Consider the following 19,458-nt stretch of genomic DNA (forward strand, 5'->3'; position numbering starts at 1 on the left):
CAGCCAACCAGACCAGAGCCACGAGTCCCGAGCCCATGTGTGCATTCCCACCATCCTGCCTGTCCTGCACCTGGGCAGTTGACTCTAGCAGCTTCCCCTTCCTGGATGCCCTATGGGTAGTAGACACATTATCTCTAATTCTCACAAGGTGGGAGTTATTCACCCCATTTTGCAAAGGATGAGGCTGAGCAGAACAGTTACATATCACAGTCAAGAGACTCAGCCAGGGGAGGGGCGCCTGGGTGGCTCAGTCCGTTAAGTGGTTAAGTGTCTGCCTTCGGCTCAGGTCATGATCTCAGGGTCCTGGAATCGAGCTCTGTGGTGGGCTCCCTGCTCAGCAGGGAGTCTCCCTCTCCCTCTGCCCTTCCCCTCCCCCCACTCCTGCTCTCTCTTTCTCTCTGTCAAATAAATAAAATCTTAAAAAAAAAAAAAACAAAAACAGAGAGCCTCAGCCAGTACATGGCAGAGACTCAAACCCAAAACCCGTGTTCTTTTATGACCCTGAGCCACCCCTCTTGGAGTGTTTCCCATCAGTTTAAGACAAGTCCCACCTGGAAACTATTTGTAAATGCCTTTGTCTTCAGACTCAGAGTTTCATGGGACTGGGTGGGAATCTTATCACATCATAAAGTTTGCCCCCCCGCCGTCCCCCACCGGCCTCCAACCTGAGCTAAATTTCAAACCTTCCCTAGAAAATTACCAGCGACCCTTTTCTTAGAAACATCTAAATTAACTGACTCAGTAAATTCCCTTGGTAGCATTTCCCAGCATTTTGCCCCTTTACATTGATGATTCCTTTGATTTACTTCTTCCCAGCAGAGGCTTGTCCTCAAATGAACCTCCTGGTTTTAAGACATAGCCCTGCCTTTCTCCAATTCAGGAAAGGGACTGTGTCCTGTTCCCTCTGGTAAAGGTGCTAGACTTGAACCCCTCAGACTCCCCAGAACTGTCTGAGTCTGTTATCCCACAAAAGGATATTAAGGCCTGATGTGTTATTCATGTCGACTCATTTATCATTTATATAGATGACTTCCAAAAGGATTTATGGGGTCCCACACATTAAACCCAGTACAAAGCAGGGCAGCATCGGAGGCTCATTTGATCTAAGACCATGTGCTGGAGACAGGAACACCGGAAGACTATTCCTAGCTCCTGAATTTGGTACCCAATGTCCCAGCATCTAAGACACAGGTAGCCAGGAGACACCCTAAGTCAAGAAGAACCCTTCATTTCTCTCCAGCTTTCTTCCCTAACCCAGCGGTTCTCAAGGTAGGGTCGCTGGACCAGCAGCATTGGTATCAGCACCACCTGGGGCTTGTTAGAAATAAGATGCTCAGCTTCTACTCCAAACTGAATGAGACACGCTGGGGTGGCCCCCAGCAATCCATGTTTTTCACAAGCCCCTTAGGTGATTCTGACGCACTGAAACTGACGGGAACAAACACAACAGCAGCAACTACCCCTAACTGAGCAACTACTACGTGCTCAGCATGGAACACACAATCTCATTCATCCCCGTAACCAAGGAAATCTCCATCCCGCGTGCCCTGCTCTGGACTAGGTGAGTTCTGTGCATCACATCATGTATTCCTCAAAATAACCCTTTGAAGAGTGCCTCCCCCGTTTTAGAGATGAGGAAATTGAGCCCCAGAGAGTTGAAGCCACTTGCCCAAAGTCACACAACTCAGAAGTGGCAGAAGCAGGATGAGAATTCAGGTCTGTCGGATTCCAAAGCCATGTTCTTTCTGTCCCACAACAGAAGCTCCCTGAGGTCTTTCACAGCTACATCAGCCTAGGGAACTATAAAGCTGGGTCAGGTGAGATTCAAGGAGGGGAGGTGGGGGCGCCTGGGTGGCTCAGTCGTTAAGCAGCTGTCTTTGGCTCAAGTCATGATCCTGGGATCGAGCCCCACATCAGGCTCCCTGCTCAGCGGGAAGCCTGCTTCTCCCTCTCCCACACCCCCTGCTTGTGTTCCTGCTCTCCCTATCTCTCTCTGTCAAATAAATAAATAAAATCTTAAAAAAAAAAAAGAAAAAAAGGAGGAGAGGTGGGCAGGCAGAGGGGCGGGGCAGAAAGAGCCCTGCCCAGGCTACAACGTGAAAGGAAGCCACATGATGCATTTAAAAGGCACAACCATCTATATCTAAGGAACAAAAAAGACAGGGTTTCAGGAAGCATGAGTTCTCAGCCTCTTTCTGACTTCACACAGGTGGGGGGGCCTTTTCTCTTCCCAGTTTGGACCCTGGTTTCCCCATCTCATACTCCTTATTGTCTGCAAGGTTGAGTGATCTGTCTCCAGCCTACGTCTCTGACCTTGTCTCCCCTCACCCATTCTCTCTAAACACACTGGTCTGCGTTCTGTTCCATAAACACCCAAACTCACACTGACCTCAGGGCTTTTGCACCAACAGTTGCCTCTGCCCAGATCACTCTAACCCCTCATATTCCCACTGCTGGCTCTTTGTCATTTAGGCCTCAACTCAAATGTCACCTCCTCAGTGAGCCTTCCCTGACTACTTTACCTATTGTTATCTGCTATCCCATCAGTTTTATTTCCATTTCACTTAACACCATCTGAAATTACTGAAATTACTTATTTTTTAATTGCTTCCCTGTTTATTGTCTGCCTCTCGCACCACAGAACATAACTCCATGAGCGCAGAGACCATGTCTGCCTTGTTCCCCAATATATCCTCAGCACCTAGAATACTGTTCGGCCCTAAGCAGCCAATTAAATATTAGTTGAGCAAGTAAATAGCAAAGAAGAAAACCTGGACTCAGAGGCCAGAGCCCTGGATCCTTAACATGTGACCTTGGCAAACCACTCTGCCTCTCTGAGCCTCAGTTTCCCTCCTTGCCTAGTGAGGGGAATGGACTAGATCTTCTCCAAGGGTCCTTCAAAGACTGCCAGTCTTGGGAAGCCAGGCCTGGAACCCGCCCAGTCAGTCCGTCCAGAAGAGGCGGCTGGCTAGGGTCCCCGCTGCAGCTGCCCCCTCCTCACCCCCACCCGTGTCCCTGCCCAGGCACGTAGTCATCTCACTCCCCCATGGCAGAAACTGTTAATGAAGTGCGCACTGCTAAATGCAGTTACAATTACGGGGGCTAAGAATAAGGCGCTGACATCAGCCACGTCAGTTTCCGAGTGAATCAGAAAGGGAGGAGGGAGGAAGGAGAAAATGGGAGGGGGGATGGCGCTCTGAAGCTGTCAAGTGGAAATAGCACAGCGTTAAATATAATCCAGCACTGGCCTACATCGGTCTGGAGAGGCAGGTGATGGCTCGGCCCCCAGGGCCAGGGCAGACAACTGGATTCTTCAAGGAGGCCAGGCAGCCCCGTGATGGGGATCATCCAGGAAATGATGCACAGATAGGCAATCCAGCGGGCTGGGGAGGATTGTAGTGGGATGGTGGACCCTGGAGGGGCACGTGTGGATCTGAACAGGACCCCACACCCCAGCCTCTGTCACTTGCTGTTTTGTTAGCACAAGCACAGCCCCCAGGGCGTACACAGCCCTCTCCCACCTGCAATCTCGTCTCATGCCAAGAGGCAGAGGGTGGCCTCTGGAGCCAAACACACCTCAGTCTGAATCACCACTGTGCAACCCAAGCAAGTCACTAAATGACTCCAAGCTGCCTGGCTCTTCCTCGTCAGCAAAATGGGTACATCTGCAACAGTAGCTATCCCTTCTGGTTGCTATAGGATTCAGTAAGATCATGGAAAGCACAGAGCACAGCCAAGCAAAACTTTCAATCATTTTATTTTTACCATCCTGAGAGATGCTCAGACAAGGATAATTAACCCTTTTTTCCAGAAGAGGAAACTGAGGCCGGGGAAGGTTAAAGGCCCTGCCTGAGGCCCCAGAGCCACAGTGGAGTCCAGTCCCAGCCCCACGGAGTAAACTGGTGGGGGAGAGAGGCGAATGCAATGCGGTCACTCCAGGTGACTGGAGCTGGGGGGACCTGGAGCACTGACAGTAAGACGGTGGGATTGTGAGTAGGCCTGGAGGGGATGGGGGGCACAGATTACCGTGCAGGACGTGTATGCACCCTTGTGAACACATTCTCCAAAACTGGCACCTTTCCAACAATTCTTAAAAGAAATGCTGAAAGGATGGTTGTTAAGGCCGTAATGAAAAGACGTTAGAGGAGGCAAAGTAAAAGGCCCAGAGCCTGGAGAGCAGGTCAGGTGACTCGGAGGCGCGCTCACACTCCAGCTCTCCTCCACACCTCCGCCCCGCCCTCACTCAGCCTGCCTGGAGAACTGGCTCAGCCTTGGGGCCCAGGTGGGTGGGGAGGGAGCCAGAGCACCACCCTCCGAGGGAGCCGAGGCGCAGGGAGCCCTCCTTCCCGCCTCCCACCCAACGGAACCAGACGGCCTTCCTGCCACTGCAAACTCCAGGAAGCTGGAGCCAGGAGTCTGGCTGCCTGGGGACAGGGAAGAGGGGGTGCCAGAGGGAGAGGGATTTCAGGAAAGAGCTCTAAAGGCATCGAGGCAGATCTGCAGGGCAGTGCTCTGGGTAGTGAAGGAAGGGCTGAATCCCCATGCACCCGATTTTTCTGAGATGCTTCTTTCAGGATAATTTGATTCAGATAAAGTAGTTTGGGTCCATACTCTCACCCCACTCCGCGACATGAACCAGGGGAACACTGGTGCAATTCTTTACCATGCCTCAGCTACCCAAATTTAGAAGAGTTCTGCCTAACTCCCAAAACGAAAGGAGATGACAGCACTTGGCGGTAAATTAGGGGAGCGGACCGGGGGGCGGGGGCGCAGGAAGTGGCCTGCCCTAGAAAAGAGGGTGGGAATGGGAAAACCTCAGCCACACACTTCAAGTGGACCTGATCCCAAAGGATACTTTAAGGCCTCTCCCTCACCATTCCTCCTTATCCACTCAGCCCTAGCCCCCCCTCTGGGGCTGAAGTACTCCGTTCCCACCCACCCTCTTAGCGGGAAGGGGTGGGACAGCATGACATTTTGTTTCTCAGAAAAAGCTCAGGTCAAATTTCAAGGACAAAAGTTAGCACTTGGTCTGGGAAAGAAAACTCTGCCAAATGGAGTAAATTGGGGGTGGGGAGGGAGGTCCAGTGCTGTCGTTCCAGGTGCCTCGGGTGCAGGCAAGAATTAGAGCTCTAATTCCCCCTGCCGGGATCTGTCTGGCAAGATACAGGCACCTCCACCCCACAATCCAGGAGAAGAAACTCAGACAACCCCTCCATTTCCCTCTGTCCAAAAACAGAGGGAGTGGGCTTTGATACTAGTCTGTGGGATCCATCCACCATGCCGCCCCACCCACCAGATTTGGCCTGAGCAGAAGAGGGCGGTGCAGCGAGGGCTCTGCAGCCCAGAGATGTGGCCCTAACCGCTCAGAGAGGGACCGGTAGCCAGCCTGGTGTTGCCATGGCAACTTCCTCCTGTGCGGGGATCGAAGCATCCTATGGGCAAATCAGAGCTGGCTGCTCCAGCTTCTCCGCCCTTCTCCCAGACCAGGGACACCATCCTCAATTCCAGACCCTGATGCTAACAACCCCCTTTGGCATTTGTTGGAAAGTGGAGGCACCCTTGCTCCCCAGCCGTGCCCCAGTGCACAGTAGCAGGGCTAGGACTATAGATGTGATGAAAATTAACTGTTCAGGAAGAATAGGGAAACAGGGAGTTGGACTGCTCTCCACCCTCTTGTTCCACATGCAAGCCCCCCAAATCCCCATCTTTAAACCACCGCCAAAAAAGAGCACCCAACGGTGCCTTAATAGCTACAACAATGCAACAAAATTAGCTTATAAAAATTATAAAAGCGGGGCGCCTGGGTGGCTCAGTTGGTTAAGCGACTGCCTTCGGCTCAGGTCATGATCCTGGAGTCCCGGGATCGAGTCCCACATCGGGCTCCCTGCTCGGCAGGGAGTCTGCTTCTCCCTCTGACCCTCCCCCCTCTCATGCTCTCTGTCTCTCATTCTCTCTCTCAAATAAATAAAATCTTTAAAAAAAAAAAATTATAAAAGCTAACATTCTGAGAATCCCTCAGATTCTTTTTCACAGTCATGCTCAAAAACAAGTCTTATTTGATAATTAGATAATAGCTAACAGGTATTGAGAGCCTACCTGGTGCCAGATACAGTACTAAGCCCTTTGCAGATCACAAACAATATAATAATCAAAAGCATGTACGTTTCAGTCAGATTGCTCAAGTTCAAATCCTAATTCCCTCACTTCCTGGCTGAGTGACCTTGAACAAATACTCTCTGTGCCTCAATTTTCTTATCTGAAAATGGGGACGTTAAATGTTAATTTTATAGGGTTGCTATGAGGAAAGAATTAAAATAATATATTTAAAGTACCTAGGAGGATGCCTTTCGAAAGGTAATCATTTTTAAAATGTTGACCCTATGCGGTCCATGCTATTATTTTCTTCCTCATCCACATGAAAAAGCTGAGGTCATGTACCTAACTCCCCAATTACAAACCCAGTGCCAGCAAGACTGAGCAATGATGACACCTACACAATAATGCCCCCAGGTCCTGTCTCTCTAAAGCCCCAGCATCTTTGGAAAAGGGACAAAAGCAGCATAACAAATGAGTCCAGAGTGCAAAGAGAAGGAAGGTGCTCCTTGGGAGGAATTCTAGGATCCTACAATGACCAGCATCCTGAGCCTCAGGGTGGCTAGAACAGGGTGGGAGGAAGGAGCAGCTTCCTATGCCCACAAAACGTCCAAGGCTCCCAAGCCCGATACAGGAAAGTACTCTGGCCCAGTTAAGACTAATGAGATAGCCTTCTCCTCACACAGTTTCTCAGGAAACCAGCTGAAGGGGCAGGTAAAGCCCACACAGGGCTCTGGCTCCACCTGGGTGATGGACAAGATGCATTCCACAGGCTTTGGAAGCAGCATCAAAGAGGAGGCACCTAGATGAGCCAGAAGCCATCGGGGACACACCTCTGAGCCATCAGACAGCCTGGCATTAACGGGCCAGGGGAGGGATCAGGGAAGAGGAAGGTGGAGCGAAGCCAGGTCTAGTAGCCCTCCTACAGATGCAGTCTCCATCAGTATGTGACAGATCATTCAAACTGCTTTTAGAAATTAGTTCAGCAAGGTGCTGTAGTGCTGTTCTAAAAGAATAAATCCGAAAGGCTTTTTTTTTAGGAGAAAATTAATGACTTTGAGAAGAACAAGAGAAATTAAGCACCAAGACAATGTTTCCTACTTCCGATTTTTACCAGACACTCATTAGTCTCCCGGAAATAAAACTTGACTATCTCCCTCCCCCTCCCAAACTCGAAGCATCCCTTAAGATGAGCACAAGATGCCCAAACCAAACTCTTGGCTGTCAGCTGTTCCCTGGGGCCCCCTCACCTGGGAACTATTTTCCACACAGTCAGATTTGGCTTTTCAAAAAAATCCTCTTTTAGACAGAAGGCTAGTAGTTTACTGGAAAACGAACCAGAAAACTGATTTTAGTCTCAGCTCTGTGCCTACCTCATTGGGTGACCTTGGGTTACACACACACACACACACACACACACACATGCACACACACTCATCCATTTGAGGGCAAAAAGGGGTTGGACAGGATGATTTCTAGGTCTCTTCCAAGTGCAAAACAAGAATTGGAAGAAACTTGCTGGAAAAAACATCAGGTGGATCTTTTTAAAAAATCTCTACTATTACGTGAAGTTCTCTATTCTGACTTCAGTGAAATCAGAGCAAGTTGCCTGCAACCAGCAATGATAACCAAGGCATCGGATCCAGGACATGGAGCATGACTTAGGAGAAAAAAACCTAACTGTCCCTGCTCCTACAAACCCATGCTCCTGCCCCACCCACCTCTTGAGACCCAAGTGGCCTGCTGAACTTCAAGGGAGTCCCTGACCATTAGGCGAAGAGTGGAAGAGTCAGCTCACCTACGCTGGTGGGGGTCCCTCTCCCAGCCCTCATTGCTAACCTGATTTTCTCCAGTGGAGGCCACTGTGTTAGACAGCCTCTCCATTCCTCCTCATCTTGCCCTGTCCAGCATAACGACCTCCCTCAGCTACATCAAGGGGGAAGCTCTTGATGCTCTGAGCCTCACTTACTTTTTCCATAAAATGGTGATTCTGTAAAATGGCTCTGCAATAACCATCTTTACCCCACCCCCAACTCTAGATCTGTCAGAAGTCTGCCTCATGCACCCCCTCATTCATTCACTTAGCTAACAAATTCTTCTGGAGAACCTTTTCCCCACCTGCCTGCAAGACGTGAGCACCCATTACCCACTGCTCCATCCCATGTCTCACCAGATAACTTGGAGACCAGACGAGGGTCCCTGCAGGCAAGGAGTCTTAAGCAGAACCCATAAACTCCCTAAAACTGCAGACAAAATTTTGAGGATGGCTCATATGTGTATTTTTTTAAGAGACAGTCCACATTTTCATCAGGTTCTCAAAAGTGTCCATGAAGCCATTTTGCTCCTCCCCACCACCCCTCTCCTTTTTGTCCTCTCACTGAACTCAAATACTCTCAGATGTTCAGCTTCTGTTACATCAGATTTTCAGAAAACACTTTTAACTGCATCCTGTGTCTGAGGCACTGTCATCCCATTTTACAGATGAGGATTCGAGGCTACCGGTGACATGACTTGCCCAAGGTCACAGCTAATAATTAGAGAAGCAAGACTGGAACCTGATTCTGACTCCCAATTTGGCACTCTCTGGGGAACTCTCACCCAAACCCTCTAACTACCCCACCTGTTGGTGGATTGGCTTCCTCACCGCAGAAACATATCTGGAGCCCTCATGTTCCCTCTGCCTGGTCCCAGGGCCCCAAAGGGCAGGTTTCCCTACATTTCCCCGCCCCTCGGGCTCTGGCTGAGGCTGCGCGCAGGCCCGGGAGCGCGAGGTTCGGGCCGCTAGATGGTGGCCGGGTTCAGCCCACCCAGAAGGGCTACTCCAGGGACAAGAGCACCCAAGGTCCGGGCACATTCCGGGGGGGGGGAGGGGGGCGGCGCCGCCCCACGCCTCCCTCCGGGACCAGCGGAGAGGAGAGGGGAGGAAAGGCCGCACCCGGCCAGTTTCCCCGCGGTCCGCCCGAGTCTAATAGGAACCAGGAGTCTGGAGCCCCAGCCTCTGGGGGGAAGGGGAGGAGAGCCAAATGAGGACGCTCAAGGCCTTGGGCGCAGGGCGGGGGTCTTGGGCAGGGAGCCTCTGGATGCAGGCAAGACAAAGATGGAGAGGTAAGGTCTGCGCTCCACCTCCAACGGCCGGGGGCGCGTCGGAGCCCCAGGGGTGAGGCAGCCAAAGCCCCGGGGCTCGAGGTGTGGGCACGACAGGAGGGAGGCTCAGGGAGGGTGGCAGGTCGGATCCAGGGACAAGACAGAGGGCATCCAATAGGCTCAGGTGAGTAAACAGAGCTGGTCCAGACGACCCTAAGGGCCCACCTGCGGGAAAGGGGTGAATGCAGAGGAGCTAGGGGTCCCTGGGGGCGGCTGGAGGCTACAAGGCGCCGCATGCTCTAGACCTTGGGGCCCCGTGGGTGGGGGCGTATCCCGAGCAGGGCTGGCGGTAGGGAGGAGAGAGTGGCCCCCTCTCGGGGCGCACCGGGTTGGGCAGGGGGCCTCCGGCCCTGACTCACGGGACCCCACCCCGGGGATGGGGGCGGGCCGCGCGCTTACCCGCGTCCTCGTCGTCGAAGGAGTTCATGCACGGGAAGTAGATGGCGAGCGCCTCGAAGGAGGCGGACAGGCTGAGGCGGCTCTGCGAGCGCTCCATGCCCGCGCCGGCCCCGGGCGCCTCGGCCGCGGCGGCGGCGGCGGCGGCGGGCGGCTTGGGCAGCTTGGCCGCCCCATTCTTGACGCGGAGTACGGCGCGCGGCGTGGTGGCGGCGGCCCGGGGCTAGGCCGGGGCTCCGCGGCGGGGCTGGCGGGCGCGGCGGGGCCGACGGCCGGCGGGCTGGCCGGGAGCTGGCGGCGCGCGGAGCCCGAGGCGCGCTGTGCTCCCGGCGGCGGCGGCGGCGGCGGCGGCGGCGGCGGCGGTGGCGGTGGTGGCGGTGGCGGCGGCGGAGGTGGCGGCGCAGCGCTCTGGCCCGCGGCGCCCCCAGCCGGCCGCGCGGGGCGGGCTCGGAGCAGCCGCCGCAGCCAATCGGCGCCGCCCGGGGGAGGGGGCGCCGCGCGCGGGGGCGTGGGAGCCGGGAGGGCGCGGGCGGGGCCCCTCCTCGCCGCCCCCAGCCCGGCAGGTGTGTGCGCCCCGTGGGAGGAGCGGGCCGAACCGGTTGCGCCCTGGTCCCCGGGCCGTGCCCCTCGCTCTCCCCGCCCCCCGCCCCCGGCTCTGTCCCGACCCCACGCTCAGCCCTCAGATTCGCCCCGGACGCAGGCGTCCAGTCACCGACCTAGACAGGCCTCACCCGGGGACGAAGACAAGCTCAGAAGGGACACACTCAGAGCGACCGGCGCACCGCACTCAGCCTCCCACACAGAGACCCTCAGATTCACACATGAACCCGCAGAGGAGCTCAAACAGGCTCCCACACGTTAGCATTCTCTCTGCAAGACACCCTCAGACTCACACACACACCCGGAGAGATGCACCCACAAACTCACTCATAGAGACACTTGCTGAATCAAATCCACAGACACCTTCTGACAGTCTCCAGAGACCCACACAGGTAGATACACCTGTGGACACCCTCAGACTCTCACACAAGATCCACAGAGGTAGATACACCCACAGACACACCCTGACTCAGAAGGAGACCTGCAGACGCACTCAGAGTGAAAAGCAGGGACACCCGCCCCCCCATCGCCCACACAGGGAGACCCTCAGATCCCACACAAACCCACAGAGAAGTTCAGACAGGCACACACACTCTCACGCACCCACACTACTCACAGACATCCTAAAATTCACACACAGAGACACTCATACACTCTGATGATGCACACTCTCAGATCTGCACACAGAGACACTCAGTGCCCCCCACCATTGACTCCCTGAGCACTGATTCACTCATACACACAGATGCTAGCAAACACTGGCCGACTCATACACGGTAACCTTCAGACCCAGCCCCAGAGAGTCACTCGAACACACTTCAGTGCGCACACACATGCTCACACCCAGACACAGACATATAGTCTCAGTCACTCCGGGTGGTGGATCCATTCCCTCACACGCGCACACGGACAATGAGACACACTCCACCAGGATCACACGCTCACACAGACACACCCACATATACGCCTCCAGGGACCCACAGTCTTCAGACTCACACACACGTGGGTTCAGACACTCGGAGCCCCCAGGATGAACACAATGACAGTCAGAAACCCGAACTCCATTCTCTAACCCAGGGCCTGAGGTCCCCATCCAGCCAAGCCCCGATGTCTAACCTGGGCCAACTGCAGTCACACACTCTTTACAGAGCAGCCTGGGGCGAGGGCAAGATCCCAGAGTTTTGATCCCAGCCATGGCACTACCCTTCTGTGTGGCCTAGGGCAAAGCGGTTCACCTCACTGACCTGTTCCCTTGTCTGTACAATGGGGAGACCCTCTATCTTGGGTGGCTGTGAGAGTTAAGATAAGGTGTACATTAGTTTTCTGTTGCTGCAAAACACACTAAGAGGCTTGACAACATCCACATATTAGTGGACAGTCACATAGGTGAGAAATCTAAGCACTTTTAACACTGTTCTTTGCTTGGGGCCTCATAACGTATCAGCCAGACGGGGCTCTTATCTGGAGGCTCTGCAGAAGAATCCGCTTGTAAGCTCTCTCAGGTTGTTAGCAGTTTGCTGTTTCTTGTGGCTATGGGACAAGGCCCCTGTTTCCTCGCAGGCCTTTTGCTGGGGAGTTGCTCTTGAGTTGCTCTTAACTCCTAGAAATGGCTCTCTGATTCTTCTCATGGCCTCCTCCATCTTCAAGGTCAGTATCAGGATGTCAAAAACAGAAGTCAGAGGTTGCTGCTCCTCTACCAAAAACCCTCCCGGGGTCTCATTTCACTTGTTGGACTCATTTCACAAGTTGGACGCAGTCCTAAGTCCTTTGGCTCTGCTCCCTCTTTGTCCTACCTCTTACCACACCACTGGCTCACTCCGCTCCAGATCCACTGTCCTGACTTTGCTGTTCCCTCTGACTGAAACACTTTTCCCTCCAGATAGCTGTGTGGCTCACTCTCACAGCACTGTGCTCAAACATCACTTTCTTCGTAAAGTGTTCCCTCACCACCCTTTGTAAAGTGGCAACACCCCTCCCTGAAATGCCACATCCTCCTTACTCTGCTTTATTTTTTCTCTCTAGCCCTTATCACTATCTGACATATCATATGTATATGACACCATACATATTTTTTCTTGCTTATTTGCTTATTGTCTCTCTCTCCCCCTTCCCAGAGTCTAGAAGAGTGCCTAGCAAAAAGCAGGTGCTCAGTAGATACTTGATTGGATAAATACCTCCCCACCAGTCTGAAAGATGAAGAACAGAGGCTTTCACAGGGGAAATGACACACTCAAGGTCACAGGGAGTGGGGGAAGGCCAGTGCGCTGTCCACTGCCCTGCTGGCTGCCTAAGACCATGGCAGAAGGAAGACAGGCCGGAGGGAGATCAGCACTCAGAGGCCTAGAGAACGGACAGGACAACAGGGAGGCCAGGGAAGGCTGGCCTGGAGCTGGGGAAGGAGTCTCAGGGACCCATGAGGCATGTCTGATTGACCAGCAGTGAGGCTCCCAGGAACCAGGCCTGAATGTTAAAAGTAGACATGTGTGCCGGTTCAGCATGCAGACCCTGCTTGGAGGCCCGCATTCTAGCTTTTCCACTTACCATCTGAGTCACGATGGTGGTTTTAAAGCATGTGTGCACATTCTGACTGCCCTCCCATTGAGCAGTAGGGTCTATGTCCCCTCCCCTTAAGTCTGGGTCAGCCTTAGTGACTGGCTTGTAACCAGTAGAATGCAGAAGAAGTGACATGCGTCACTTCCGAAGCTAGGTCAGAAAGTTTCCGGCAGCTTCCTCCTGGCTCGCTTGGGTTGCGCACTCTGGGGGATGCCAGCCTCCACATAAGGACCCTGACTACCCTGAGCCACGCTTGCTGGAGAGGCCACAGTGGGCCCAGCTGAGCCCCCAGCCAACAGCCAGCATGAAGTACCGGGCATGTGAGTGAGTGATCCCAGGTGTCTAACTTCGATGCAGCCCCAACTGACATCTGATGGCAGCTGCATGAGGGACACACAAGCAGGAACTGCTCAGGGGAAGCCCTTCCCAAATGCCTGGCCCACAGAATAAATGGTGGTTGTTTGACACCGCTAAATTTGGGGATAATATTGCATGCCACAATGGAATCGTGACCTTGAGCAAGCAAATGAACTTCTGGGCCTGTTTCTTCAGTTGTAAAATGGGGACAATGCCTCCCAGTGTGAGTGTCATCATGGAGTGAGTTATAAATGTGGAGTTCTTAGAACAGTGCCCAAACACAGTACGTGCTCTGCAAGTGTGAGCTCCTACGACTCAGGACCGGACAGCCACATCTGTCAGAGGCAGACGTCCAGAGCTGGGAGGAATTGGAAAGGTCATCCAACGCCTCCCTCCGCTGGGAAAGAGGGAAACTGAGGCCCAGAAAGTGCAAGGGACTGCCTAAAGCCACATAGCCATGGGGACAGAGCTGTTATCAATGACAGAAACCTCCTGACCTAGGCCAGTGCTTTTCCTGCTGTGCTCCAGGTTGCCTGCTCACCTGGCAAGAGAGGCAAGGGGCCCTGGGGTGAATGCAGACAAAGCTGGTGGTGTCAAGGAAGAGAAGCAGCCAACGGAAACAGACTTGGCCTCTGGCCAGCAATATAGGCAGCAGACTCCTGGTGTGATTTCTCCTTTCTTGGTTAGCTCATGCCTAAAATTCCCCCAGTAGGGTTTCGGCCTGTATACTTAAATCTTTGATCCCTTGTAAATATATCATTTTCCCATGGGAAATCGAAGTTGTCCACTACTTGCACCTGAGTACAAATAATGTGTTCTAAGAACAAGTTTGATGGTGGGAGATGCTCGAGATGGCGGATGGGGGAAGTGGCGAGTCTGGAACAGGGAACAGTGGGGAATCAGGAACAGACTCGAGGTGTGGGCTTCACAGCCCAGGGAGAGGGAGGATGCCAAGGGCCAGACAGCTCAGTAGATTGGAATCGAGGAAGAACTGCCTGCCTTGAGATAGGAACTGCCTATCCTTAGTTTAGCTGTGTGACCTTGGGCAAGTCCCCTCAGGGTTCCCATCAAAAAATGAGTATAATTCACATTCACTTTGCCAAGTCATGGTGAAGATGGGATGTAAATATAATGCCTGGCAGATCGTAGGTACTTAATACACATTCATTGAGTAATTTGGAGTGCCCACCCAGTCTAGTCATTGTACTCAGCCCCAGACACACAGAGAGGAATAAGACAGACCTGGTCCCCAAATTCATGGAGTTTACAGTCTGGCAACATTAAACAGATAATTATGCCAATAATTATTTAATTATAACATGATGTAATCATTTTATTGTAATAATAATTTTAACTACAATTGTGATGAGTGTCATAGAAGATATATATTTATGTGCTTTAGAGTGCACGTGTGTGCTTGTCTGCACCTGCAAGTGTGTGGGGGGGTAGGGCAGATCTAATCCAGCCTGCGGGAATCTAGGAAGACTTCCCTGGGGAGTGGCGTTTAAGCTGAAAATAGCACCTATTATGTGCCTGGCACTGTTCTTGGCCCTGAGGATGGATATATACAACAGTAAATAAAATAAAGTCACTGCCCTTACATTTGCATGTTAAATAATCCCTGGGGCTTTCTGGAAGGAATAGATTGGAGTCAATTCAGAGGGTTGCCTTCCTCCTTCTCTTCAGATAAGTTCTAATTTGAACCAAAAGACCACTGACTGTTTCCTCCCTGGGAAGGGCCGGGGAGGCTGAGCAGGAGTGCCCTGTGGAAAGGTGAAGCAGAGGAGGGAGGGGGACCCTGGGTCCTAAGTCTCTGGGCCCTGGCCGGATGCAACAAAGGACAAGGCTGAGGAGGAGCCAGAAGGGCTGACCCTGAGGAAGTTCCAGAGATGACCTGAGCCGGATTAAGAGATGGACTGGACTAGTAAAGACCAGGAAGGAAAAGGAAAGACAGAGGTACTGCCCAGCTTTAGAGCATCAAGAGAAAACACCGTATTTGGATGGAGCACCTCCTGTTCAATAGTTCTCCTCTGAGACAAAGCATTGAGGGAAGTGGCCCCTAAATTTTGCATATTTAGCAAGACCCTGGTGAGTGCCTTTCTCCAGAAAGGGAGAAGTGGCTAGAATATAGCTAAATCCAACAGGGCCCTGTTTGCAGCTTTGTCAGAGAGAGACTCTTCCTGTCTGTGTTCTGCCTACCGGGGTAGTGGTGTGCGTGTGTGTGTGCGTGTGTGTGTGTGTGTGTGTGCGTGTGTGTGTGTGTGTGTGCATGTGTAAAACATCTCTGTTTATGTGTGCATGTCTTGGAAGAGATGGGCATTTCTGCATATCTGTGTCCTTGTCTGTGAATGACCTTGTCTCTAAACATGTCCTTGCAAGGTGTGTGTTCTTGAGTGAAATGAGTCCAGTCTGGCCTTAAATGCAACATTCATCCTGGTGTATGTGTGTAACTGGGTTGTGTTAGTTATATTTGTATATCACTGTAAGATTCTGTTCTTGTGCATGTGTATCTGCCTCTCTGCATCCTGGTTGGTATGAATTTATCCTTGACTGAGCGTGAATGCAGTTTGTCCATGTAGACTGGTAGCTTGAGAGAGGACTCTTGTATTTCCTTGGCTTACTCCTTGCCTTAAGTGGCTAATACATGACTAAGCTGAGGGGGATAGAGGTATTAAAATCTTTTGTTAACTCCAAGTCCAAATCTTTTGTTAACTCCAAATCCCTAACCAACTACCTAACCATTATTTTATTCTTCCATCCATCCATCCACCCCTCCATCCAACCACCCACCTATTCATCTCAATTGCACTGACATTTACTAGTTATGGGGTTTTTTCTTTGAGGCAAATTCTAAATTTCTGTGTATCTCTGTTTTCTCACCTATAAAATGGGAATGATACAAGTATCTACCTGAAAGAGCTGGGAGTGGGTGGGGTGAATTAAGTGAGATATTGCATATAAAACACTTAGCACACTGCAGAGCACATAGTAGGTGCTTATTATATTAACTATAGTAACATCATCAGCATCATCATGAGACCCGGTTGGGCTGCCCCCAAGCAAGGCTTCACCTGGAGCAGCCCCAGGATCAAGATGCTGCTACTTTTCTTGGGTCATCCTTGATCAGCACGTGCACACACACACACACACACACACACACACACACACACACTGACCCAAATTGGGCTGGGATGTAAGCAAGAAATAAAATTGTATCGTCTAAAGTCGTTGAGATTTCAAAGGTGTTTGTTACAGCGGTTCACCTTCCCTAGCTAACGCCTTCACTACTGGGTATTTGTACTTCAACAGGGAGGATATTGAAGTTGGGGTAATGGAGCTTTGTCTGGGCCATGGACCATGGGAGTGAAGAAAGCCAGGTTGCCCAGAGAAGCAGGAGAGCGAAAAAGAAGTCTGTGGAAATGAACAGAGCAAATCAAGCCGTGGGAATAGGGAGCAGGCGACCTCGATCGATGCCTGATACTTCAGTTCCCAGTTCCATTCCTTCATGAGGTCACCTGAAACCTACATGGTAGGTTGCCTACCCAAATCCCTCTTCCTGCCCCTTCCTCTATTTTTATTTTGAGTAATTCAACCTCCACTACAAGCCTCACATTCCTCTTGGCCAGTGTTTGGTGTATGCATAGGACCCAGTTCTGACCATGGTGAAGTGAGTGAAATTTGGGGAGCCAGCAGCTACTTGGAAATGTGCCCTCACTCTTGAAAAACAGACACAAGAGAGAAACATCACTTTTTCCATGGCTGGACATATTCTTATTGCAACCAAGAGGGAAGCTAAATTAGGACAAAACTGCAACAGTGGATGGCAGAACAGGTAAAAAGAACCCAGATCCTTAATGATGTCATTGAGCCACTGAATTAACCAACCTTGGAGCTGCCCTACTTTGTGGGTTGGTGTAATTGTTAGCATATACATCTCATTATTGTTTAATACATTTTGCTTTGGGCTTCTTGGTTTTGGTTTTTGTTTTTTTGTTTTTTCGGATGTTTTATTTTTTGTCACCAAAAGCATCCCATGGATATACTTACCTGACTCTATTTCCTATCAGTGACTCTTTGACATTCCCCTGCATCTCTTCGATATGTTTTATTGGATACCAAGTAAGCCCAGACTCAGCCAGAGCTTCTCCAAGTCACATCTAAATGTTGATTTTCGTGGCAAGTGTCTTTGTTTCTGATTTGGGGGTAAAGAGAGCAGACAGGAAGGAGGAATGTGAGTGCCAGTCCTGGACCATGGGAGAAACATGTGGGAGAGGAGTAAGGCAATGATAGCCATCTCCCCCAGCCTTGTACCTGTGAACCCTGCTGACTCACGCACACATCACAGAGCCCTCGGAGAGTAAGTATTTACTGAGCACTTCCTTTGAGCCAGACACCATTCTAGGTCCTGGGGAATGCAAAAAACAATACTCAAACAGACAAAACTTTCTGTCCTTGTGAAACTGATATGCTAATGGGGAGAAACAGAGAATAGAGAAGAGAAATAAGCAAGAAAAAAAAAACTATAGTGTTTGGATGGTAGTAAGTGCTGTTGAAAAAAAGTATATGAAATAGAGAAGGATAATCGGGAGTGTCCAGAGTGGGACTGATAATGTCATGCAGGATGGCCAGGGAAGGCAGCATGGGAAGGTGACATTTGAGGAAAGGCCTGAAGGGGTGACTCATGCAGACAACTGGAGAAAGAATGTTCTAGGCAGAGCAAAAGCCCTGAGGTGGGGAGTGTGCCTGCTGTGCTGGGAAGAGGCAAGGAGGCCAGTGTGGCCGGTGTGGATGAATGAAGAGGAACGTAGAACAATGTGCGGTCACATGGGTGCTCACAGGCAGGAGTGGCCGGTGGTCCGGGCCTTCTGGATTTGTGCAACGGGCATCAGCCACAAATATTATTATTTTGCTGCTCTTCTTTAAAATTACTTACTTTTTGTTTAGATGCATTTATTTGAAATGAATATTTTATAACACTACTATAAATGAAGACCCCAGTATTACTTGCCATAAATAGAAAGTAACCAGATAAGTAAATAGGACAAAACTGAAACAACAGTTTAGTTTTGAGTTATAGGGAGATACTGTAGCCTGCAGAAGGCTTGGGTCTGAAGCCAGCGATCTCTTTGATAACAAGCTGGTTGACAGTCTTAGAGAAGCCGTAAGACACAGCAGTCCCCAGTGAAGACTTTGTCCATGAAACAGAGACTCTCTTATGTTGCATAGTGTGACACATCATCTGTGTTCCAACTGTTCTGGTTTCCCTGGGACTGAGGGGTTGCCCAGGATGTTTTCTCAGGGCTATAACTGAGATGGTTCTGAACATCCTATCCCCAGGGGTCCCTATCCCATTCCTTAGTCTCACACCCTCTTGTTTCAGCTTGTTGTTTTCTGGGTTGCCCTTTTCATGGGCTGACTCCAAGATGATCCTCACCCCCTGGATCTATGCCCATGCATCGGGTACCCAAGAATACCCTTGAGTGTGGGTGCAACCTGTGACTTGCTTCTAACCTGTAATAGGAGACCAAAGTGATGGGATGCCACGCCCATGATTAGATCACATTCGATGGTGACATCCATATTGCTAACATACTCTCTCTCTTGCCCTTCTCTGTCTGCATGCTTGATGAAGCAAGAGGTCACATCAGGCAGGCCCAAGGGCAACCTCTGGCCAACAGCCCACTAGGAATGAACACCCTCAATCCAAAAGGTCAGAGGAACCGAATGTTGCCAACAACCATGTGAGCTTGAAGGCAGATTCTTCTCTTGTTGAGCCTGCAGATGAGACAACAGCCCAGGCCAACACCTAGACTGCATCTTCCCAAGAGACCCTGAAGCAGAAAACCCAGCAGACCCTTGCCCAGACTCCTGACCCACAGAAACTGTGAGCTAATAAACGTGTGTGTATGTGTGTGTGTGTTTAAGCCCTTATGTACATACATGGTAATTTGATACTCAGCAATACATGACTAAGACATTCTTTCTGTCCCAGTGCTTCTCCAGGTCCTGCCCATCTGGATGGCTCATTTATGTACCCTTTAGACTTGACGCTATTATATCTGATCCTCAAGGAACCCTTTCGTGTCTCATTCTGGCTGCATCCAGCTGAGGCTGATAGTGGCTTGAGGTTCCCCCTGGTGAACAGAGCTCCATACTTGGGGGATCTTCACTCCCAGCCTGACAAACAGGACAATGACAAAATATCAAGGCTGGGAGGGGGTGGAGTCCAGGCCACTGGGCATCTGAAGATTGGCAAGCTGCCTGCAGGAGGTAGGGCTGGGTCAGGGCTGAGACTCTGCACCTTGACACTCCCTC

General features: G+C 51.3%; 1 protein-coding gene and 2 long non-coding RNA genes across 5 annotated transcripts in view; 2 read left to right on the plus strand and 1 right to left on the minus strand.

The window, feature by feature from the left end:
* RIMS4 (regulating synaptic membrane exocytosis 4) overlaps positions 1 to 9,847 on the minus strand; it is a 61,220-nt gene extending 51,373 nt beyond the window's left edge. The window contains exon 1 of one of the 2 annotated variants that reach the window (XM_036096081.2): positions 9,637 to 9,847. In XM_036096081.2, the coding sequence (XP_035951974.1) occupies positions 9,637 to 9,733 (97 nt within the window). In that variant the 5' untranslated portion in view covers positions 9,734 to 9,847. The remainder of the gene's footprint in view (positions 1 to 9,636) is intronic. The other variant, XM_036096082.2, reaches the window with a different exon arrangement.
* Positions 9,059 to 19,458, plus strand: part of LOC118522778 (uncharacterized) — a 43,234-nt gene continuing 32,834 nt past the window's right edge. The window contains exon 1 of the long non-coding RNA XR_013442064.1: positions 9,059 to 9,198. This is a non-coding gene — a long non-coding RNA (uncharacterized LOC118522778). The remainder of the gene's footprint in view (positions 9,199 to 19,458) is intronic.
* On the plus strand, positions 9,281 to 19,054 carry LOC118538212 (uncharacterized). 2 transcript variants are annotated; one of them, XR_004918507.2, is made up of 3 exons: positions 9,281 to 9,361; positions 16,453 to 16,672; positions 18,776 to 19,054. It is a non-coding gene; the product is annotated as an uncharacterized LOC118538212 (long non-coding RNA). The 2 variants fall into 2 exon arrangements; XR_013442065.1 differs by lacking the exon at positions 9,281 to 9,361 and adding an exon at positions 15,068 to 15,099.

This window comes from Halichoerus grypus, chromosome 10 (assembly GCF_964656455.1).
Source record: "Halichoerus grypus chromosome 10, mHalGry1.hap1.1, whole genome shotgun sequence".
Lineage (NCBI taxonomy): Eukaryota > Metazoa > Chordata > Mammalia > Carnivora > Phocidae > Halichoerus > Halichoerus grypus.